This window comes from Panthera onca, chromosome A1, assembly GCF_046562875.1.
Source record: "Panthera onca isolate mPanOnc1 chromosome A1, mPanOnc1 haplotype 2, whole genome shotgun sequence".
Classification (NCBI taxonomy): Eukaryota; Metazoa; Chordata; class Mammalia; order Carnivora; family Felidae; genus Panthera; species Panthera onca.
In genome coordinates, this window is record NC_138339.1 from 230,391,564 (window position 1) to 230,404,834 (window position 13,271).

The 13,271-nt window shown below is 39.1% G+C and overlaps 1 protein-coding gene across 4 annotated transcripts in view; it reads left to right on the plus strand.

The window, feature by feature from the left end:
• Positions 1 to 13,271, plus strand: part of HSPH1 (heat shock protein family H (Hsp110) member 1) — a 23,904-nt gene continuing 10,633 nt past the window's right edge. For 2 of the 4 annotated variants that reach the window (XM_060637425.3, XM_060637426.3), the window contains exons 1-10: positions 1,328 to 1,377; positions 2,888 to 2,945; positions 4,768 to 4,908; positions 5,614 to 5,736; positions 7,466 to 7,565; positions 8,685 to 8,818; positions 9,253 to 9,497; positions 10,309 to 10,537; positions 11,989 to 12,095; positions 12,344 to 12,477. In XM_060637425.3, the coding sequence (XP_060493408.2) occupies positions 1,343 to 1,377; positions 2,888 to 2,945; positions 4,768 to 4,908; positions 5,614 to 5,736; positions 7,466 to 7,565; positions 8,685 to 8,818; positions 9,253 to 9,497; positions 10,309 to 10,537; positions 11,989 to 12,095; positions 12,344 to 12,477 (1,306 nt within the window). In that variant the 5' untranslated portion in view covers positions 1,328 to 1,342. Of the gene's footprint in view, positions 385 to 1,327; positions 1,378 to 2,887; positions 2,946 to 4,767; positions 4,909 to 5,613; positions 5,737 to 7,465; positions 7,566 to 8,684; positions 8,819 to 9,252; positions 9,498 to 10,308; positions 10,538 to 11,988; positions 12,096 to 12,343; positions 12,478 to 13,271 lie in introns of those variants that run through there. The other 2 variants (XM_060637428.3, XM_060637427.3) reach the window with 2 other exon arrangements.

Below are 13,271 nucleotides of genomic sequence, written 5' to 3' on the forward strand. Positions count from 1 at the left end.
CAGTCCTCCCGAGCTTGAGGAGCGCCCCGCGGAGACCGAGCGCCGCTTTCTCCCGTGCTTAGTCCGCCGAGTGCTGCCACTGTCCCCGGGAAGCCGGAGGCGCCGGCAGGCGGGCCGTTCGTGTTTCCGTCCGAGTGACAGAGGAGCGGTCGGACCCCGCGGGAGCCGCGCGCGGCCGGGGCAGGAAGCGGCTGCCGAAGCAGCGGGAGGGCGGCAGGAGGACGCTAGACCCAGACCCAGAGCCGAGGCGGAGGCGGAGGCGGACCGCGACCCGGCCATGTCGGTGGTGGGGCTGGACGTGGGCTCGCAGAGCTGTTACATTGCGGTGGCCCGGGCTGGGGGCATCGAGACCATCGCCAACGAGTTCAGCGACCGCTGCACCCCGTAAGTGGGAGCCTGCGGGGGCGCCAGGGGAGGTTCTGGAGTGCGGAGAGAGAGCGGGGGCCGGGGCTGGGGACCGTGGGGACCCGGGGCTCGCGGGCGGGCTGCGGCGCGCCGGGCCGAACGGAGGGCGATGTGGGTAGCGGTGCGCCCCTGGGGAAGGTTGGGAACCGGCGGCCCGGCCCGGCAGGATGCTTGCCCGACAGGGGTGGGGGCTTGCCGGCAGGACTGGAGGGGGGGGGGGGTCGTTTTGGCGATCCGGAGGCCAAGAATAGTCTCAGAGCGGAGAGTCCCAGGGTCGTCGCTTCTGGGGCGGGCTTCCTACTGATGGGAGAGCTAAGGCCAAGCCCGCGATTTCGTTCCCTTTTCTTGGCAAGCCTCAGTTCGCTGCTTCCGCGGCCGCCCCCGTTTCCCCACGCGGCTTCTGAGCTGACTGAGCCGCCCCCAGCTTGTCCCCCTCCTTCCGAGCATGCCTCTGCGCACCGCAGATGCGGGGCTGCTGAGCTTTTTCTTCCGCATCGAGTCTCCGAAATGAACTAGAAGCTTCCAGAGCCTGGATGCTGCTGCTTGTCCAGTGAGCGGGCGGATTGTTGTTAGCGACCGCAGAATCACTCCTTTGATAGATGCCTTTTCTTGCGCACTTTCGGTTGCTAACGCTAGCAGACTTCGTGCCTGGGATCGTTTGTGAAGATGTAAAGGGCCTTTTGCTCGTTTTAGGAGAGCCATTCAGGAGGAATCCTAAATCATGTTCTAGTTTATTAATTTTGCACAGTTTAAATAAAGGAGATAAGATGAAAATTGCACACTTTTGTGCTAGAATTCGGGGATGGATGTGGTCAGAATTAGAATGTTCTATTCCACAGCAGCGTGGGGTGGGCAAGGGCAACATTTTATTAAAGCAACTTTTTCAAGGGGCTTGTTTTCTGAAGATCATCATGCAGACACGCCTGCATGTACATTGATGGAAACAACTGATTCCTTCTCAGGAAAATTAATGTAGGTAGTAATTTTTTCAACGTCTGAAACCCAAGATAAAAAGCCTAGAATGATACCTTGAGCTCAAAGGTAGGATGACCGTGTTTGTATCACTGTTTGAGTGCAGATGGCCATTTGTGAAGGTGAATGGAAAATCAGAAAATTAGCAAATGTTTGACATTGGGAGTACCATTGGAAAGACTTATTCCACGATTCTACCTCTTTGCAAATCTACAGTCTGTTCTTTAGATATGTAAAGGTCTGTATAATTGGAGTACGGTAAGAAAGACAGTATGTCAGGCTTTCATGCTTAGGTACAATGCACATCTTTGTTCTCTTTGATCCAATAAAAAAGAAAAGCTGTTCAGATGAGACTAGGAAAATATTGTATACGTGGCTGTGGTGACCACTGTGAAACTGAAGACAGCAGGTATGTCCCTAGAAAAGGTAAACAGAGGGCAGCATTGGCGTTCCCTGTGATCTTGTTGATACAATAGATATTTGGCTACTTGCATTGGCCACTATTAATTTCCAAGTGGAAAATGAGTAAAGTCGTTCTGCAAGTAAATGGTTACTCTAGTCCTAGAATGTTACTTTGTTTTCAGAAGGTTCTAGCCTTTGAACACTTCTGCGGCTTTTAGGATGCTGTTTAGAGCACCTGCACAGATAATTTGGGTCTACGGTATCAGAGCAACCTTAAACTTGATGCAGCCCCGTGTTGAGTGCCCTCAGCATATTCCCACTTTGTTCACCTACCTGCGCCTTGATTGAAAATCTGATTTGCGCTCCTCCTGACAAGACTTGAGTTTATCTGTGCTCTGTGCTACCGTTCCGTTTCCATTGCTGAGAAGGCTGTCTCACAGAGGTCATCTTTCATCTCTTCAAAGCTGACTTAATTAATGGAACTAATTATTCATGCTTTTCCCTCAACAATTACACTCTGTTTGCTGTGGTACTTGCTCTGCATCATACTTACTTGGCCTCCTTAAGTAGAGTTCCCCGTAGGACCCTTTTGTGCTTTTAAACTGCAGAAACCTGACTTAGGCCAACTTGTTTGGATTCATATAAATCTGTTGATCCTGAAGGGGTGGAGGTATATCGGGACAGTAATCGGTATGACAGTGATACTTAGATTTGTACAGAGTTGCCAACTGAGAGTGGAATTCACTCCATATATTTTGCTGATCATGTGGCTAGGGCCAAAATAATTCCCTTCATTCAAAGTATTTTCAGAGTTAATGTCCATTTTGCTAATAATTGGGGACCTGGAGAATTACACGGGTATTTGAAGTAATGGAAAATGCCCCCTGAGCCATGAGCAGACTTTTTTGGCTAACTGCCCGTTAGATTACATTCTCAGAGTAACAATTAAGTGGGCTTCTACTAAGTATCTGACTAAAGCTTTAGACTACAACATTGTGCTGTACTTGTGCCGCCCACCAGCACCCCGACCATGGGTAGGAAACTGGTGTATTATTTTCTCGTCTATGCTTTTCAACATTTTGAGACCTGTGGTTTGTATATTTTCTAGATCAGTCATATCATTTGGATCCAAAAACAGAACCATTGGAGTTGCAGCCAAAAATCAGGTATGTTCTTTAAGACCATTCTGGTCACGTTTTTAAGGGAGAGGTTATGAAATATCGAAGCCTGTTTATGTTTGAGTTTTAGAAATGTAATGTACGTATTCCTTAAGAGCCCTTAGATGGTTATTTTTTTCTTTGTTCCCTTCCTCTTTCAGTGAGTAAGATCTGTCTTAACTTTTTAATCTGCCAACCTTAATTTTTAGTGATTTTGCTACCTTCTAATTTATCTAATTTTTAAAAATTATAAATGAGACACCTGAAGTTCTTTCATGTGGAATTGTGATACTCATTTAAGAGTTAAGGAAGATTTCTTCTAGAAGTTCTATATTTTAAAAGCACGTTCGGGTTACTTAGGTAAGACTGGGAGAACTGTGTCTAGATGTGTGCCGTCTTCAGGGTAGCTGTTAGATACACTTGAATTTGCCTCCTCTGCATTGAAATGGGAAGTAAGTAGGACATACACATGAGCTTTTGAAGTCTTACAAGGAAGTAAAGTATCTCATCGATATTCAACATGAGTACATGTTGAATGACAGTATTTTGGATCTGTTAGACTAAATCACTGAAATTAACTTCACTTGTTATTAATGTGACTAGAACATTTATGTATGCCCCTTCCATTTAGGGCTCACATTATAACCAGGAACCCTTAGGGTTGGGGAGGAAAAAAATAAAGGAAAAGAACATGAAATTTGAAATGTTTGGAGAGGCTGTAAGAAAGAGATTGAAAAAATTCTTTTAAACACAGAAAATAGTACTGCTGAAAAAGAAGCAAAACTCTAAACCCTGGAATGCTATAATAAGGCAAGTTGGAAGAGATACAAGGCAAAGGAGAGAAAAATAGCTATGCACACTCAAAATGGTGTACTTAAAAGAAAAGGGACACATCAGTGGAGGAACTGTCTCCCTCAATATGGCTATTTAGAATATTGATATGCCAGACCTTAAAATGCTGTTGCAGTTTTTTTGTGGTTCTGTGAGGAGACTCAGTGGAGGCTCAGATGTAGCCTGTAGATTACTAGATACACTTCAACTCCATTTCAGAATCACAGGGAATTTTAGTACATAAACATGCTTAAATTCCATGTTTGAAAAACTACTACTGCCAGGCTGTATTCCTCCCTTTAAAAGAAGTAGACCAGAGAAAATGGTAAATAGGAAACTGTTCTGGTATTTTCATTACTTTAGAAGTCTGTTTTTAATCTTTTATTTTAATTGTTTCTGTATTTTAAATACAGTTTTCACTGTTGAGTGCTTTGAGTGAAATATACTATGAAGTGGGACTTTTTAATCCGGAGCCTAATCATCAAAAATATGCAGTTAAAAGTCACTTAGAAATTTTGAATGATCCTTGCTTCTTCTGCTTTTTGGTACCGATAATTGACATTCCATGATTATAGCAGCCCGTGTATTTTATGGCACAAAATGTTTATCCTGACCAATTAACGTTAACTTTTTTAAAAAATGTAATTTGACTTGTAGTGCTTTTAGATCTCCTTATTCGTGTATTCGGTGGATATAAAACTTAATAAGTTTAGTGGGGAAAAAGGAATGAAATAAAGGGATGCAGTTCTTGATTTGTTCAGGGCTTTAGAGGTCGTTTCCCAATCTTTGATTTTATCTTGCAGGGTTTGAAATCTTTTTAAAAGTCTGTAGTGACAGCATTGCCTCCTGTTTCTTCTCATTTCCTACCTTTTGGCATTTCCCAGGGTTGCGGAGAAAGTTACTTATATTATGGTTTGAGTCGTACAATTGACTTTTTATAAAATTATAATTACCGATGTTCCAATTAGAAAAAAAACCTAACTTCTCGTTTCTTTTTCAGCAAATCACTCATGCAAACAACACAGTGTCTAACTTCAAAAGGTTTCATGGCCGAGCATTCAATGACCCCTTCATTCAAAAGGAGAAGGGAAACTTAAGTTACGATTTGGTTCCCATGAAAAATGGTGGAGTTGGAATAAAGGTAATCTAACTGACTAACTTTAATGTGCTTAATAGGAAATGAAATTCACCTATAGAAAAAAACGCCTAGTTCTTAATAAATGTTTACCTCAAATTTCTTAATTAGATGATCTTTTTTTTTGTCAAGTTCTTTTAAACTGTAGGTATATGTTTTAATGGCCAAAAAGTGTTTAAGTGGCATATATTGCTATAACTTAATTAATATCTTATGACTTCTTTATAATTGTTAAAATTTAGGTTTACTTAATGGTGCTTAAAAAGTTCTCCATTGTGTTACAAAAGTCTGTTCCATTACAGCCCAGTTGCAATTGTTTGAAGAGCACTCGTGTAATGCAACCAGAGATCTGTTCTTAAACCAGCGGAGGCATTCCTGTGTTATGACCTACACAAAATGATATTTGTCACAGTGATTCATCTCTTCAGTTAGAATGGAAATTTACTACTTTGTATAATGTTTTCACTAGTACTTTGGGTAGGGGGAAAATTTACCCTAGATTTGTTTTCTCTTCATCTCTAGAGAAAAGTTCTTTGTTGCATTTTGGGTTTGGTTGGTTTGGTTTTTGGTGTCCTGTTCCTTTCTTCTCTAATGACAGCTGCAACAATAAAGATTTTCTAGAAGAGGATATGTAATAATATATGGAAGTCAGTATTAGCATATAAACATTAAGTACTACAACGTTTAAAATGTTTTCTTTCCCTCATACAGGTAATGTACATGGACGAAGAACATCTGTTTAGTGTGGAGCAGATAACAGCCATGCTGTTGACGAAGTTAAAGGAAACCGCCGAAAACAACCTCAAGAAACCAGTAACAGATTGTGTTATTTCAGTAAGTAGAATTCAACAAGGCAGTGTGTTTTCTTTTAATTTGCCTTTCTTCCTACCCTTTACGTGTTATTACTAGGGATCAAAATCCTACTGGACTGTATTAACAGAGTGTTCAGGAGCATTCAGAGTATGTTTGAGTGGTATTTTTAGCAAGAAGTTGCAGGAGTTCCTGACTGGAGGTGCAAATCAATCTCTTGCGGGACTCTTTGAAAAGACTGAATTGGTCGGTTGAAATGGAAGATGTTCTAATGCTGTCCGTTAACAACACTGTTAGACAACCTGTACGCTTAACGGGGATTTTCAGAATTCTGTCCGTTGTGAACCAGTTCACTAGAAGTTTTACGATGTAACCTACCAGTAGTGACAAAACTTAAAAGATTTTTAGCACTGGAAAATCCACTATCAGTGGACGGTTGATAAGTTATCTAGGGGTATTTGAAAAGGACAGAAGTCAGTCTTTTATTTGGACGCCAAAAAAGCAGCTGTAAATTCTGCTTTCCCAAATGTGTAGGGTCACCTTTTGGTCTGCTCTGGTTATGCTCCGCACTAAGACTGTCTGTAACGGACTACATCACGCGTGGTCTTTGCATTACAACATGAGCAGGGTGGCCTGCCCAGACCAGTCAGAAGCTTTGGTGACTGTGTGTCCTAGGATGTGAAAGGATAAGGCAGAGAGCCCTGTCTTGCCCTTGCAAGACAGAATATGTTCTACTAAAAAGGAGTATTTGGCTGTTGCATGGAGAAATAATAATCTCTGGTAAAATTAAGAATTAAGTTACATGTCAGTAATTTTTCCTTTTTTTTTTTTTTTTTTTCCCTAAGTAAGCTAATATGGAAAAACTGCTGAAAGCAGTGTTCCTGATTGGAAAAGTGAGCAGAGACCCACTTTTGCTCTTGCCTCTCTTTCTGAAGCAGCTACAAATACTTTGGGGAAAAAAATGAAAGCCACTGTACTAAGTTTTCTCTTAGGTACTTTCTAGTTAAGTGATGCTATGAATGTATTGTTAGATTCTCCTGAAGAGTGTCCTAGTTAAAGTGCTGTCCTAGAAAGTGATCAAAAGAATTAACCTAGCTAAAGCACAGGTCAGCACCATAAGAAATTTCATCCCATCCCTTGAGCTGTTTTTGCTCTTCTTTTTAGGAATATCAACAGGCTTTGCCAAAAAATGTTTTTGTGATCTTAACAGGTCTACAGAATTAGAAGGTACCCCGTCATCTATTAATGCTTGAATACAGTGAATAGCAAACTGCAGGGCGGTGGTGTATACGAGAATTAGCTGTGCGTTACCTTTAGGTACCTGTAGTATTGTCTGTAGTTTAGTTACGTTTAACATTAAATGTTGACTTAGCATTGTCGTTTCCAAATAAGAAATTTCAGACTGGCTTGGAAATGGTATTTCATACACTTAGATTTAAAGCTTTCTTTTATTAGGTAGAGGCAGTTGTCACTATGTCTTAGTGAAGACTCCTGATTAATTTTTATTTTGGGTTAAAATTTGGTTATAGTAAAGATTACTTTGATAATACTGTTTCAGGGCATTTTTTTTTTTAAACAGCTACTCTTCTGAAAGTTACGGAACTTGCTAGAAACTAAGTGTAAATGTCTGTTTCTGTTTTATAACTTTGATAGGCACATATTTATCTAGACTGTTGTTAATGTGTCATAAGTGGTCGTGAGGAATTTGTGTGTGCTCTAGACAACTTAAGGTTCTTTGTTTTCTTGTTGGTAGGTCCCCTCTTTCTTCACAGATGCTGAGAGGCGATCCGTATTAGATGCTGCACAAATAGTTGGCCTAAACTGCCTACGACTTATGAATGACATGACAGCTGGTAAGAAAAAAAAGCTACTTCTGTGTAGAAGTGAATATACTATCAAAACTGAGTTAAGACAAGTCAGATATCCTAGCCAAACATTTGTTCATGTACCCGTAGAAACATAGCCTATTAAAAGACATGGGTTAGATTTGAAAGCAGGAATTCTGTTTTTTTTCAGATGCTTATGTTTAATGAGAAATGGTCACTGTGTCAGTTTATGAATCTGTTGTCATTAGGAAGTACTTCTAGGTATATATTTCAGTCCTTTGTATTATGTGTGTTAGATTTAGTTTTTTATTTCCTCACATGGTTTTTATAGTTAAATTTTCCCCAAACCTTAGGATTTTGGGTTTCACAGCTACCATGGCTACGAGTATTAATGAGGTTAAAAAAATTTTCCCCCCTTAGTCATTGATCACTCATTTTCTATCAAATATTGATTTAAGCTGTACCATTTGCCAGGCGTTGTGTTAGGTACGGATAGGGTGGTGAGCGGACCAGTCACTGTTCCTTCCTCCTAGAGCCTTTACTAGTTTTTTATGATTACAGGTGAACAAAAAGTCAAGTTACAATTTAGTGTATTCAGACAAAGCAAGTAAGACTTTATTCCAGAATATTTCTAATATGTGTATTCTTTAAAACTCTTAATTCAAGTATCAATAAAGGTGTATTCTTAGGCTATACATGTTTAGAAATATGGTGGCTTCAAAGTTCAGAAAAAGCTGACCCAGTCTCCTTAAGGTACATCAGTTATTTGCCTTGGCTCTAAAAAGAAATTGGTAGGAACTGCCATTGCTATAGTTGTATATTAAATTCTTAATTTTTTTGGATAAGCATTCTCCTGGCAGGTTGTGGTTAAAATGTAAGTATGGTGTAATTAGCCTGCTAATGTTTGTGGTTACATTTCATTGTATTTGCACCTTGTACATTTTCTTTGTCACATCTCTTCATTGAAAAGTAATAGAGCATTGTTCTAAAATCGGAAAGGGAAAAAATTATGCCATGAAAATTAGTATGAAGTCAGGTGTGAAAGAAACGTGTTCACCAAGTTTCCTGCATGTATAATTCTTTCGGTAATGATGAAATTCCTAAGAAAATGTGAAACAAGGAATTGAAACAGTTGTTTTTTTGTAGTTGCTTTGAATTACGGAATTTATAAGCAGGATCTCCCAAGCCTGGATGAGAAACCTCGGATAGTGGTTTTTGTTGATATGGGACACTCAGCTTTTCAAGTGTCTGCCTGTGCCTTTAACAAGGGAAAATTGAAGGTAAAGTCATAAATTTGAACTAAATGACCAAAACATATTAAATGTGTTGTAGTTGTCATTACTTTAAGCTACTGAGCCTTCTTGACTTTGTGCTTCTTAGGAAGCAGAATTTTGGGTACTATAGTAACAAGGACTTATTCCTAACACTGCTCCCCATAAAGATGACGTGATTATTTTAGGAGACCCTTAAGTGTTCTTGCTTAGGAAGGAGAAGCATTTTAAGATTATCTTCTATGTAATCATTAAAAGTAAATTAGAGATTCAGCATTTCATTTGGATTTGGTAGTAACATTTTTCTTAGATTTCATGTTACTATAATTTAAATAAAAGTTTTGATCTTATTAGTCTTTAGTTGTTTGTGTAGTAATATTTAAGATTCTGATTAAAAATATGATTGAAAATAACCAGATTATTTGTTGTTTTAACTAAATTAGGTACTGGGAACAGCTTTTGATCCTTTCTTAGGAGGGAAAAACTTTGATGAAAAGTTGGTGGAACATTTTTGTGCAGAATTTAAAACTAAGTACAAGTTGGATGCAAAATCCAAGATTCGAGCACTGCTTCGTCTGTATCAAGAATGTGAAAAATTGAAAAAGCTAATGAGCTCTAATAGCACAGACCTACCACTGAATATCGAGTGCTTTATGAATGACAAAGATGTTTCCGGAAAGATGAACAGGTGCGTCTTGAATTCTGCTAGATTAAACACAAGAAACTTCTTGCTGAAACTATAGCCCAGGTGTCAGTCTAGCTGTGGTGTTGAGAGTCTTGGTCCACATTTTCAAGATTATATGCTATATACTAGGACTGTTCACACCATTAGAATTAGGGTCACTTGTGCGAAAAGGTTTTTTATTTTTTTAAAGAATAGGTTTTGTTGGTTTTTTTTTAATGTTTATTTTTGAGAGAGAGAGTGGGGTGGGGGGTGAGGACAGAGGATCTGAAGCAGGTTCTGTGCTGACATCAGAGAGCCTGACGCGGGACTTCAACTCATGAACCGCGAGATCATGACCTGAGCGGAAGTTGGACACTTAACCAGCTGAGCCACCCAGGTGCCCCTACAAAGAGGTTTTTTAAAAAGATCTTTGCTAAGTGTCCTCATGATGAAATCTTTTTAGTGTTTATCAACTCTCGGTGTTTCTGGGCTAGTAATTGAATAATGGTTTCACAAAAACCATTTAGGAGTAAAACGGCAGTCTGAATAGTGATTTTTTTTCTATTAATGCTGGTAGAGCTAATTTTTCTCCCATTTCTTTTCTGTACCTGTTCTGTGTATATATATATATATATATATATATATATATTTTTTTTTTTTTTTTTTTTTTAAGTTAACAAATTACAGTACAGTTAAATTTGGCCCATACGGAATGGAGGTTGTCTGAGGAAAAACAAATTCATTGGGTTAATATTATTTTCAAAAAAAATAGAACAAAGTATTGGCTTTCAGATGCTTTTTCTAAAAATTTATAGTGTTCCTCTTATTTGCCAAGGGCACAATTTGAAGAACTCTGTGCTGACCTCCTGCAAAAGATAGAAGCTCCCCTTCATTCCCTTCTGGAACAGACTCAGCTCAGAGTTGAAGATGTGAGTGCGGTTGAGATTGTTGGAGGCACTACACGAATTCCAGCCGTGAAAGAAAAAATTGCCCGATTCTTTGGAAAAGATATCAGCACGACACTCAATGCGGATGAAGCAGTAGCTAGAGGATGTGCACTGCAGGTATTACGTTCTCAGCCCTCCTTTCTCTTGCTGCTCGTTCCTTAAGCCATTTCTGCTTTGTTTCATTGTGGTGGGGTCATACAGTAAGGAGAGCCTTGTGTCTAATAGATATCACAAGGGAGCACACTTCCAAAAACATCTGTTAAGGCTGTGGGGAGACCAGGATTTTCAGATCCGGAACATCTAGGAAATTCCTGATTAAAAGAAATTTGCAGCTGATGTTTCTTGAACTGCGGATTAGGAATAGGCATGATTCTGAGGAGACACGGGAAACACAACTGTAAAGCATGAATCAGTTGTGTGGTGTTGACAGTTGTTACAAAGCACACAGGGGGATTAGAATAACAATGTGGTGCAATAAGGAATTGATTTGGGGGAAATTTCCTGGGCTAGGAGTATTAGTTAACAAGTGATTTTAGAAAATAGCTGACCCCCTTCCCCCTAATTGATTTTAACTTGCTTATCAAGTAAGAAGGTGGCTCAGAGGCTCAAGTGTGTTTGGCGGAGCAAAAGCACCAAAACTAGAAGTTGTTGATAAGAAAAGCAGCATCTGTAGTTAGGATATCACAGTCTTGATGTAAGTAGTTTTGACTAAGTTTCAAGTTAACAATCCTTAAATTTTATTCTAGTTTGTACAGTTATTTTTGATATAAAACAAAGCAAGAGATTCTATACACAAAGATACTTAGAAGGACTATACTTAATACTTAAAGAAGAACATGTAGGTACTCATTGTTAATTATCTGTTGTATCATCATGATTTGTCATGGGGTTTTTGTTTTTGCTTTTGCTTTTTTCCTTGATAATGGAGTATGCCCCCTTACCTAAGAAGTCTCCCAACTCCCCAGAACATTGGAAGCGTATCATTTCTTTAGAGGAAGAGCTCACTTTTGGTCTCTCTTTTGAAGGGTCCTATGCTAATCAGAAACTGACTTTTAGCGTAGTCACATATTTAGTCATTTTTATGTAACTACTCTAAATCCACCTGTCTGTTGGGTGTCATCTACCCCAAATGTGAATTTACCATCACCTCCTTCATAAAATTCCTTGAAAATATGAATATTTGGGGTTTTATCTTTTTTCAGTTTCTTAGACATTTGAAAGATGATGTGGACAGAGCTGTTTGTGGATATATACACAGGTTCAAAAGTGGTACAGCTTGTAATTGAAGTTGCTGTCAGGACATTTCTGGAAAGGTCCATGTTTTTTCCCAAGCTCCTATGAAACTTGCTGTTAGTTAACTTTTGCCATCCTAAGATTCATTGTATTATCTGTCTTTATATTTAGTGATTGGCATAGTATTTAGATGAAAATCCTTTGCACTTAAGACAGTGTGTACCGTAAGCAGTTTTGATTTTGAATTTAAACTTGATATCCGATTTTAATTAAAGGGTGAATGCAATTATTTATTCATAGCCTCCTGATAATCCTTTTTCTTTTTTCCTTTTAAGTGTGCAATTCTTTCCCCAGCATTCAAAGTTAGAGAATTTTCCATCACGGATGCAGTTCCTTTTCCAATATCTCTGGTGTGGAACCATGATTCAGAAGATACTGAAGGGTAGGTAGCAGAAGATAACTATTCACATACTGTATTTTAATATCAAGGAAAATTAACAAATGACTTTTACAGTTGAGAGTCTGATTACTGGGATCTTTGAACAACCAAACTGATCAAAATATTTCTCTCATTTTGGTGTTAATAAATGGTGGGCTAGAATTGGTAGAGATCTCAGAGTGTTGATTCAGTTTGTGTAGCACAGTAAGTTTACATGTTTGCAATACTGAATGCTTTTTCCTTTCCTCTAGTGTGCATGAAGTATTTAGTCGAAACCATGCTGCTCCTTTCTCCAAAGTTCTCACTTTCTTGAGAAGGGGACCTTTTGAGCTGGAAGCTTTCTATTCTGACCCTCAAGGAGTTCCATATCCAGAAGCAAAAATAGGTGAGCCGTTAATTTTGTGTGTTTATGCTTTTAAAGACTTAGTGTACAAATGTAAAAATTTTTCTTGATGTTGAGTGGAGTAGAATTCCACGTAAAGACATCGTTGATTTAGAATAATGGTGATGGAGAAATCTTTTCCTTCTATGGATGAAGAAATTGGCCAGTAGAGATGAAATGACTTGCTGGTGCCACTGTTACTTCCACATATTTGTGTTTAGGGACTCTTCAGTGTTTTTTCTCTTCTGATACAGTCTCTATTTAAAGCATCAGCACCTACTTTTACTGTTAACCTTTCTTCTGGATGGAACATTACTTCCAACTTAAAACCTGCCTCAGAACCCAGTGAAAAAAGTACATCTTTTTTGGTACACTTTTCTTGGAGAGGTTTGGCGCTGTCTGTTTTGACTCCTAGTTACTGGAAGTCTGTTGGAGAGCTACAGATACATCTTCCTGCGTGGCCATGTCTCTTTCCCAGGCTGAGGGCGAAATTCGCCAGCATCGCTAGATGTGTTCCGGACTCACCCTTGCCCCATACCTTTTTGTAATGAAGTTGTTTGAAGGAGTCTGACCTGACCAGTTGTGTCTTCTTTCTTCTTATTTAAGACTAAAAGTGTACTGGCACAGATTGTTTGGTTTTGTTTTTAAACAGTTTTTACGAATTTATTGCTAAGAAATTGTTGAATAGAGACTGAACTTTTAATAGGTTGGATTCTATGCATTAATTCCCCATCATGCACAGGGTATATAATCCAGGTTTTTTAGTATGTCATCAAGTTAACATGTTACCACCAAAA